The sequence below is a fragment of the Cebus imitator genome, unplaced genomic scaffold, assembly GCF_001604975.1.
Source record: "Cebus imitator isolate Cc_AM_T3 unplaced genomic scaffold, Cebus_imitator-1.0 Scaffold6, whole genome shotgun sequence".
NCBI classification, from domain to species: Eukaryota; Metazoa; Chordata; class Mammalia; order Primates; family Cebidae; genus Cebus; species Cebus imitator.
Genome location: NW_016107321.1, coordinates 10,112,868 through 10,123,693, shown reverse-complemented (window position 1 = coordinate 10,123,693; position 10,826 = coordinate 10,112,868). Strand labels below are relative to the sequence as shown.

General features: G+C 36.8%; 1 protein-coding gene across 7 annotated transcripts in view; it reads left to right on the top strand.

Annotated features, from left to right (window-relative positions):
* Positions 1-10,826, top strand: part of SCAF8 (SR-related CTD associated factor 8) — a 248,254-nt gene that overhangs the window by 8,179 nt on the left and 229,249 nt on the right. For 6 of the 7 annotated variants that reach the window (XR_005201851.1, XR_005201857.1, XM_037742039.1 and 3 more), the window contains exon 2: positions 528-590. The exons of the other annotated variant lie outside the window; for it this stretch is intronic. Coding sequence is in view for 4 of the 6 variants with exons in the window: in XM_037742039.1 (XP_037597967.1) it covers positions 528-590 (63 nt within the window). In the remaining 2 variants the exon portion in view is untranslated. The remainder of the gene's footprint in view (positions 1-527; positions 591-10,826) is intronic. 7 annotated transcript variants of the gene reach the window in all.

The window sequence follows — 10,826 nt, the reverse complement described above, 5'->3', positions numbered from 1 at the left end:
TTTTTGAGATGGAGTCTTGCTTCGTCGCCCAGGCTGGGCAATGGTGTGATCTTGGCTCACTGCAACCTCCGCCTCCTAGGTTCAAGCAGTTCTCCTGTCTCAGCCTCCCCGTAGCTGGAATTACAAGTACATGCCACCACGTCCAGCTGATTTTTGTATTTTAAGTAGTGATGGGGTTTCACCACGTTGGCCAGGCTGGTCTCGAACTGCTGATGTCAAGTGACCTGCCTGCCTCGGTCTTGCAAAATGCTGGGATTACTGGTGTGACCACCATGCCTGGCCCATTTGCTTCTTTTTAAGAAGGGACATAGATGGCTTAGAATTAGTGAAAATGTTACTGCTTGTATGTACAATTTAGATATCTCTTTCTAAGGCCAGTTACGCTGTTTTGGACAACTTCTAACTCATAATGTTATGAAAGAATGTAATTCAACTTTGACCTTTTACACTGGCTGAGCTCCTGAACAAGTGAGCTAATTTTGTCTAGTTTTGTTTTCTCAACATCTTTCTCTGCTCCTCTCTCTCAGGATTGTGCCTCTACTCCTGCTTGTACAGACTGCTTTTCCAGCAGCATGGACACAAGAAGCATAGTAAGATGATTATAACCCACATAAGGCAGGCCCTTTGGAATATGTTAGGTTTCAACTGGTAGTGGAATAGTGTATTGATTATATGGTTAGTACTTGGGAAGCAGAATGAAGTTTGTCACTTAGAATATTTTGGTAGTCTTAAAAGAGAGCGTCTAGGATAAGCTGAATTACTTCACAAAAAACAGGTTAATTGGAGAAAAAAGTTATGCTCGATAGTGAGCATAAATCATATATAAACTTTTGTTGTATTTACTCGTATTCTTGTATTTTGCTCCACGTGATTTTACAAAAGAAATAGAGTGAATTGCAGACCTCTTAATTTGAGTGAATTGCAGACCTCTCTTTTGAGATGGAGCTTTACCCTTGTTGCCCAGGCGAGAGTGCAATGGCGCAATCTCTGCTCACTGCAAACTCCACCTCCTGGATTCGACTGATTCGCCTGCCACAGTCTCCTGAGTAGCATGTATCACCATCCCCAGCTAATTTTGCATTTTTAGTAAAGACAGGGTTTCTCCTTGTTGGTCAGGCTGGTTTAAAACTCCTGACCTCAGGTGATCTGCCCACCTCGGCCTCCCAGAATGCTGGGATTACAGGCATGAGCCACCGTGTCGGCCTCAGACCTCTTAATTTAATAATAAAATATACTTTTTGAAGAATTTCTTTGAACTATAAGATGATAAATTATTGACATATATGCTATAGGAATAAACAAAGGTTAAATTGAATTTTTAATTTTCTAATTATGGAGGGAGCAGATTGTGGTAGAGGTACTATTGGTTATGAGAAAAAAATGCTGATGAGAAATGTTTCTATATCTTGCGATTTCTTACCTAATGAATTCTATCTCATGTTTGATGGTAAACATGATGCGTTTGATTTTAATGATTTTGATTTTATGCATTTGTTTTGTCTAATTTTGTTTTATAAGAGTTTCCGATACAGCCACCCTTTAAACTTAAGGAAGGCTATGTAAATGTATTACAATACCTACTATAGGTCAGAAAAAAATCTCAGGAACTTTGACATTTCTTTAGTCAGAATGAGGACTAGGTTGCTCATGTTTTCTAAAGATAGTTTTGACTATTAAGTTAATGTATGTCAAATTTGTTTTTAAAATAATTTTGCTACTTAATGTAATTTGTATAGGTTAACTTGAAAGACCTAGGATTTCATTCTTTTCATTGATTTGTTCATTCATGTAACTAATATTTAATGAACATGTCTTGTGGCCTAGGTATTTTTCCATCTCCTGGGCTATAGTGGTAAAACAGACAAGCAAAAACCATGCCCTCTTGGAGCCTATGTTCTTGTGATCCTTTTCATTTAGCCTCATTAGCATTGTGTGTATTGAACTTACTGCAGAGCTGGGGAGACTGTGCAGGCTCTACTGACTCCAGTATTGCTTCTTTGCTAGGGACTGTGTTGGTTGCAGCCTGATCGTTATCAGCATTTTGACTCTTAGAGTTCAGATTGCCTGTCTACTGGTCAAAATAGAGACTGAGCAGGTAGACTTGCTTAAATGATTTTTCCAACAATGGAAAAATATGACTAGCTACGTTAAGTTTTATGCAAAATTGTCATATATGTTTTAAAATCTCTGTTTGGTATTTTGGAGTCTTAACTATTTCTTATACAGTTTTAAGGATATTTTCTTTTGTCAGTGAGAATCGTTACATGAGAATCATTAAAATCATCACATGCATATGATTTTGAAAAGCAACTATTGTTAAGTGGAGACCAAAGCCTTGTGAATTTAGAAGAATAATTTAATAAGTATTTTTATTTTTAAAGCAAACTTTTAAGTACCTGAAAAATTTGATGTCTCTTTTACAAATATTTTCTGAATTTGATGTGGTTTCTCAGGTCTCATTTGAATAGCTTATCAATGAAAGATGAAATGGTTCGCCATGTACTTTAGTGAGTAGAACTTGGGAAATGATATAAAGATTTCTATACAGTTATCTGTGTCTCAAAGATTGACCAAATCCTAGTTAGTGGCTTTCTTTGATCTAGCAATGTTTTTGATACCATAAAGTTTTATTGCCAAGAAAAATTAGACATAAGTGTTTGAGTTTGTTGAAATATTTTAAATATATGAGTAAAATCTTCTGGAGTAAAAAAATTAAAAAAAATCTTTCTTGCCCTTCAAGTGAGTTTTGAATAAGTAATTTTGTTTTTTACAAATCCAAATGTGATGTAGCAAATGTCTAGTTTTGTAACAGCTGCTCACTATGATGAAAAAAACTTAGATTTTTTGAAGTACTTTTAATTTACCAAACATTTGTTAAAAGTTAACCACTTTGCCAGACGTGGTGGCTCACGCTTGTAATCCCAGCACTTTGGGAGGCCAAGGTGGGTGGATCACGAGGGCAGGAATTCAAGACCAGCCTGGCCAATGTGGTGAAACCCTGTCTACTAAAAAAATACAAAAATTAGCTGGGTGTGTACCTGTAATCCCACCTACCCTGGAGGCTGAGGAAGGAGAATTGCTTGAACTGGGGAGGCAGAGGTTGCAGTGAACTGAGGTCGTGCCACTGTACTCTAGCCTGGTCAACAGAGCAAGACTCCAGCCTGGGCGGTTCGGGAATGGGGGGAAGTTAACCACTTTATCAAAATATCTCATGTACACAAGTATATGTATCTACTGTGTACTCACAGAAATTAAAAAGAAAAAAATAGTAGGTATTAGAAAAAGAGCGAACCATTTTATAATGCATAGTGTTTTATACTCTGCCTTCTTTTCTGCTGCCATTATTATGTTTCAGTGGATCTTTAGTTTAGAATGGTTGGATAGCTGTTACCCCGTTTTACAAACAAGGAAACTGAGTCCCAACAGTTGTGATTTTTCCAAGGAAATATAGTTCTGTAAGCATTAGAGCAGGGATTAGAAGGACTTAGTTCTCAACCCTGGTGCTACAAGTAAAAGAGAACCATCATTCAGTTTTTCGTTGGTGTTTTTGTTTTGTTTTGCTTTTTACTGGTATAATGTCCAAATACAAATTTTTTTCCTTATTCTTTTTAATTTTTATAACTTCACATTTATAGAAAAATATGATGAATTTTTGTGCATACTTCATCAAGATTTCTCTACCTCCTGTAACCATATTTGCTTTACTCTGTCTCTCTTCACATACAAATGAACACATAATTTCTTTTCTGAACATTTTGAGAGGAAATTGCAATTCATGGTACCCTTTACTTCTAAATGACTGTGTATATGTTTAAAACAAGCACATTTAATTATATAGTACAGTTATCAAAATCAAGAAATGAACTTTGATACGGTACTGTTGTCTGTAGATCATATTCAGATTTCACCAATCATACCATTAATGTCTTTAATAGAGTAAATTCTACATCACACCTTAGATTCACTTGTCTTAGTTTCACTTAATGTGAATCAGTTGGTTACTCCTCATGTATGAACTTTAAAGAGATGACATTTGATAAGAATAGGCCAGTATTTTTAGAATTTCTTTAATATTGATTTGGTATTTCTTTTTGATTAGGTTCGTGTTCTACATTTTTGGCAGGAACATTCCAAGAGTAGTACTGTGTTCCTCTCAGTGCACCGTATCAGGAACCATATGTTGTCCATATATTCCATTAATAGAGATGTTAAGCTTCTGTTTATTATTTCTTTTAAAGAGGCAGGGATCTTGCTCTATTGCCCAGTTTTGAGTGCAGTTGTGTGATCATGGCTCACTGTAGCCTCGAACTTCTGGGCTTAAGTAGTCCATTCACCTTAGCCTTCTGAGTAGCTGGGACTGTAGGTGTACGCCACCGTGCCTTCCTAATTTTTTAGATTTTTGATAGAGAGGAGACCCTGCTATGTTGCTTAGGCTGGGGGTGTTAATTTTTATCTGCAGGGTTTCCCTACTGTATTTCCTTTGTTACTGCTTCCTTTGTAACTATTAATAGTATCTTCTGGGGAGATACTTTGATGCAAATACCTTGCTCCTCATCAGATTTTCACCACTTGTTTTAGCATCTTCTCTGTTCTTATCTGAATCAGTTGGTACTAAGTTGGTTGCCAAGTGGTGATTTTTTCTGAGTCTATTATTTTTGTATTTATTGGTTCACATTCTCTACAAGCTTTCACATTTTACCATTTATGTATATAGGTGTATATGCATATTAGTATGAACTCATGGTTGTTTTTTGTTTGTTTGTTTGTTTGTTTTTGAGACAGAGTCTCGCTCAGTCACCTAGGCTAGAGTACTGTGGCGTGATCTTGGTTCACTGCAGCATCCACCTCCCAGGTTCAAGCGATTCTCGTGCCTCAGCCTCCTGACTAGCTGGGGCTACAGGTGTGAACCACCATGTCTGGCTGATTTTTTTTTTTTTAGTAGAGTTGAGGTTTTGTCATGTTGGCCAGGCTGACCTTGAACTCCTGGCCTCAAGTGATCCACCCACCTTGGCCCCCCAAAGCGCTGGGATTATAGGCGTGAGCCACCGCATCCAGCCATACTCATGGTTTTTTTTTTTTTTTTAATTCATTGAGTTATCCTTAGACTGTCTCAGTTTTGACTAGGCAAGCCATCTTCTTTGTCCTTTTGACAAGTGCTCATTACTTTTTGAGTTCTGTTATTTTCTAGTGTTATAAAATACTCCCACCCCAGCCCAGGAATCAGCCATTTTTCCAGGTGGGTGTGTGTGTGTGTGTGTGTGTGTGTGTGTGTGTGTGTGTATCAATAGATAGAATTATATGTATACATACATTCTCTGTTTCTCATCTATTTTGTATCTGTGTATCTAAAAAGCCATGATTGATCATAATATCTTCAATTCCAGTCAAACACGGTAGGGTTCGTTCTAGTCTTCCTTCTTTCCAAATCTGTAATTTCTTTCTTTGACAGCAAGATACCTTGCTTTTGTTATCTACAATATGTTTACTTATTATTTGCTCATTCCTGAAATACAAAGAAAGTAATTTCAGAATTACTGAAGCATATATCTGAAAACAAACCTATTAATTAGAGTTTAATATTTGTTTATAATACATTTTTTGTTTCGGTTAAGGACATGTAGTTAAAATACTATGTACAAACATTTCTTGGTTAGTTTTCTTCCCTCAAAGTGGTTTTGCTGTTAATTCGAAATACAATTAGATTAAAGTTTTTCTATTTGTATTCCATTTTGACTTTTTTCCTTTTTCATCTTTATTTTTTTAGTATGTGAAACATTAAAGATAATTTAACTTTCTTTTTCATAGCTTCAACGTCATAACTACTTACGCTCTGATACAAAACCAAAACAGCAAAGTATTTATTTAACATTCTTCAGGTAACATTCCAAAATTCAGATGTTTAAATGTGGAGAAGGATTTAGTTAAAAGATCCAGTAGTGCAGATTCTACTGATAGGTGAAAGAAAGTGTGTATTCAGAGTACATTTTATTCTCTTGTGAGTGGAATCTCCAGTCCAGCGGGCAGCAAACTTTGTAGAGGATTAGACAGTAAAAATTTTAGGTTTTGTGGGCCTCTTTATATATTCTACTTTGTCTTTTACAAAGCTTAAAATACAGAACCATCGAGTTGAGTGTGGTGGCTTATGCCTGTAATCCCAGCACTTTGGGAGGCTGAGGCAGGCTGATCGCTTGAGCTCGGGAGTCCCAGACCAGCCTGGGCAATGTAGTGAAACAATATGTCTCTACAAAAAATATTAATACAAAAAGTTAGCTGGGCATGGTGATGAATGTCTGTAGTCCCAGCTACTTGAGAAAATTGCTTGATCTAGGGAGGTGGAGGTTGCATTGAGCTGAGATTGTGCTGCTACACTCCAGCCTGGATGACAGAGTGAGACCCTGTCTCAAAACAAAAAACCCCAAGTATATATGTACCATCCTTAGTTTGAGGGCCTACAAAAATAGGCCAAAGGCCATACTTTGCTGGGCCCAGTAGTAAACTTAGAAACCCGAGAACTTGATTAATACCATGCTACTTCAAAATAAGAATTATAGTTGACAGAACAGTACAGCTCATAAAGGCCTTATAGTGCTTATTTTAACATCAAAAACAGAGCAAAACAACTCGAAAAGTTGTCTGGTGGAAATATTCATTCAACAAATTTTCTGTGCATTAACCACGTGCAGATACTATTTCAGGCTCTAGAACTGCACTAATTGGGGCAAACAAAATTTAGTGCTAAGTACATGTGAAATATAGAACCTTTAAAAAATATTATTCACATACGTAAAAGGCTTTAATGAATAAATGAGAATGAGAACGATTACTATCCAAAGTTGAGAACCGTTGTGGATATAGTTGCTTACATGGTTTTCTTAAAATAGGGACGAAGTTTACTAATAGGACTAGTATTTATTTACTAAACGTTAATAGAAGTTCAAGAATTGTTTGCAGATTATCCATCTTGTGTCTGGCTAAATGTCAACACCTTTGAAAAAAAATTGTCAAGATGAATTTTTACCATGTTACTTTTTTTTTTTTTTTTGCTGAAATGATTTCTATGATTGGTTTTTAAATTTGTTTTTGTAAGGATTCTAAATATCTTTGGCTTTTTTAACACCAAGAAGTAAGGTTTTAATTTTTATAGCAGTTCCGGTTGAACAAGACATTCCAAATTCTTCTCATTTTATAAGATAATACAGAAGTTTTTTAGATTCCTGTCTCTGTTTTGGTGGCAGTTTCAAGAATGAAAGTTGTGAGCAACTTAGCCGAATAGTAAAATCCTAAAGGAGTTGGTTAGAGACTACAACATCATTCTTGTGCAAAATTTCCTAATCAGTACTTTGATTTATTGATTTATTAGATGGCTCAGGCCTCTTAGAGCTGTAACAATTTATTAATTCCAAGTAATCCTATGGGTGAAGGCCTATGAATAAAATCTCTTATTTTGCTAGTCCTACAGAATTGTCAATTTTTTTCATTTTAGTTACAAAACAGTTTTCAGATTACTGTATTATAATAATAGCCTATGAAGGTTTTAATAGTAATAGCAACTGGTGGTTGGAAAGAGTGCACGGAAAGTTGCTGGTTGTTTGAGCTTTGTTGCTTACTTGCCATCTGTCAGCCATTCTGCAGGATAGTCTGCTACATTAGATACCTACACAGCCTTTTCCTCAGAAAGCTCTTTCGGATGGGGTGGGGCTGGGAATGTGATGAAAAGTAATGTGATGAGCATATGGTATGAAGAGTAGTGATGTCACCTGTGTATACCCTGTGTACATTCTACTGTGTACACTGTGATATATACAGTAGAAAGGGTGGAGGTTATACTCTGTACATTTTACTGTGTTGACTGATGTATACAGTAGAAAGGGTGGAGACTCTACTCTGTGTACATTCTACTGTGTGCACTGTGATATATTCAGTAGAAAGGGTGGAGGCACTGTGTGCAAAACATAAAAGCTCATTTTCAAGGAAATTGCAACTTTGGGTAGGGGATAGGGTAGGGAGGAGTGATTGGAGAATTAAGCCTGGGTTTTCTGATGCAGGACCTTTATATACCATGCATGGGACCTCCTAAATTAAAAGGGAGTTGAGAGTCTGAAGGGTTTTAAATGAAAGCACGAGCTTTATATTTGTTTTAGAAAAATGATTAGCATCTTTGTGGAGCAGGGAAGGGCAATGGCGGAATGTGTTTGGGATAGGAAGGTTAGATTAGTGTAAAGAAGATGAGGGGCTCAACTCAAGTAATACCAATAGGGAGAAGAGGAAGGATGATTGCAGTAGATGCTTAGTAGTAATAGGGAGCTGGATACGAGGAAGATGGGTGTTGCCAGGGCTTTGGTTTAAGTGACTAGGTTGATTTAAGGGTATGGTACCAGTCACCAAGATGGGCAAGTCAAGGAGAGAAAGATTGAGGAGAAGGATAATTTGGGGGGATAGAGTGGATGGGGGATCTTGTTTTAAAAATCCTACTAAGAATAAAAGATCCTGTCTTCGGAAGGAGGGTTAAAATCACCTTTATCTCAACCATCCAAAGACTGTTATTGTTACTGTTTTGTTAAGTACAGTAGTTTGTACATCTTGAATGTTTGTTGACAGTGGAACATCAAGGTGGAGATACCTAGCTAGATATGTAGGTTGGGCACCTGGAGAAAACAGACTAGAAATGAAGATTGAGGGATAGTATAGTTGTTTAGGGTGATAATATAGGGAAAGAAGATAAACAAGCCTAGAGGAAAATCTTGTAGAATCTTTTCATCCTCAGGTTTGTCCTCCATCCCTCCCTCCTTTTCCCCCATCCCTATCATGTTGGGTTTGTGAGTATAAGACATTTAAAAGTGACTCTGGGCTGGGCGTTGTGGCGTACGCTTGTAATTCCAACACTTTGGGAGGTCGAGGCAGGTGAATCATGAGGTCGAGAGTTCAAGACCACCCTGACCAACATGGGTAAAACCCCATCTCTCCTAAACATGAAAAAAATTAGCTGGGCGTGGTGGCGCGTGCCTGTAATCCCAGCTACTTGGGAGGCTGAGGCAGGAGAAGCACTTGAACCCAAGAGGCGGAGGTTGCAGTAAGTCAGGATCATGCCATTGCACTCCAGCCTGGGCAACAGAGTGAGAATCTGTCTCAAAAAAAAAAAAAGGCAACTCTGCATGAAATACACTTGATTTTAAATTCTGCCTATGCAACCAGATGTTCTTGTGTGTAATTAAAACTTAAGTAGTATTACAATCAGGAGAAGGGCAAAGAAGAAAGAAAAAAAACAAAACTTAAGTAGTAAATCAAATGGCCTGTGAATAAAATTAAGGATTCAAATTTTGTTTGAGATTTTATTAGAATTTCTTGACATTAAGCTCACTCATATTATTCAGCATGTTGTTTACTCTTAGTTACATAATTCTTTGTTTTGAGACTACTGCAAGCATTTTGCACATGGAATTATGGCGCCTATAGTCTCAGCTACTTGGGAGGCTGAGGCAGGAGCATTACTTAAACCTGGGAGGCAGAGGTTGCAGTGAGCCGAGCTTGCGCCATTGCGCTCCAGCCTGGCACCTGGCAACAGAGCGAGCCTCTGTCTCCAAAAAAAAAAAAAGACTGTAGCATTAGAAACAGAAGCCATATTTATTTGTGAACTTCCAGCTAATACAATTTTGGGATTATTTTTTCGAAAAGCTTTATAAATGAATTATTCTATTTCTTGTTCTCATTTTGGCCATTTTATTGTTAATAGTACTAAATTAAAAGGAGGTAACTTAGATTTTCATTTTGATGTTTACAAAAGACATGGGAATGAATTGAAAATAAAGGAAGATGGACTATGTGGATCACAGGAAAATTAAAATGAAGTTATTGTCATATATACACCTGTGTGTTTTTGTATTTTATATTCTCCCATGTAGAATCATTTCTGTTTTCTTTGATTTTAGAATGGGGTGGCTAAAAGCCATCACAAACATGTTATGCATTTGTAGCTATAGGAATAGCTAGTTATGGTTCTGTAATTGGGTTCCTTGTTAACTTTCATGCTTAAACCTGATTTCTAAAAAGAACAAATTTTAGACTTGAAATACTCATTTTACAGATGAGGAATCAAGATTTAGAAATGACAAAGCTTGTTCAGTCACACCGTTACTAGGTGCACATAGTTAGTGGCCAAATTAGAACATATTTATATCCTCTTTGTCTGTTTACTGCTGTTTTTATTATTTTCACTATGGATTTTTTCGGTGTGATTTCCATAGTATTTATGTTTGGTGGAGGGAGAATAGGAGTGGGAGTTGGTGATTCTTAATAGATTATTAATGTTTCATGTTAACTCTGGTACAGAATAAGGACCGTACTACTGTGCTGCTCGTCTCCTTCTCATAGAATAGGGTGCCAAAGAAAATACACTTTCCTTGGTAAGGAGGTATTGCACAGTGACAGTAGTTTGCACTTGGCCTACTCCAGCAACAGAAAACTAAAAAGCCTTTGAGTCGCAAGCTCATGTATTTTGTACTTTATTTTTAAGAGAGGAGTGTGGTTATCCTCTAAGTCTGTATCCTTAATGTATCTGTAGTATATTTCCAATTTTCACATCTTAACAATGATGGCTGCTTTGTAACTACTACATTTAGATTTTTGCAAACTGCTGTTCTGAAGGTTCCCAGTAGAGGCCTTTTAAAGCCTGAAAAGGCTACAAAATTAATATGGTTGCTGTAAAGTAACTTGACAGACGACAGTTGGCCACAAGGAAGGAGATGGTGGTTTTATCATTTATAAAATGGGATTACATAAGATGAACTTTAGGATCCCTTACATACTAATTCTTTTTTTTTTTTTTTTTT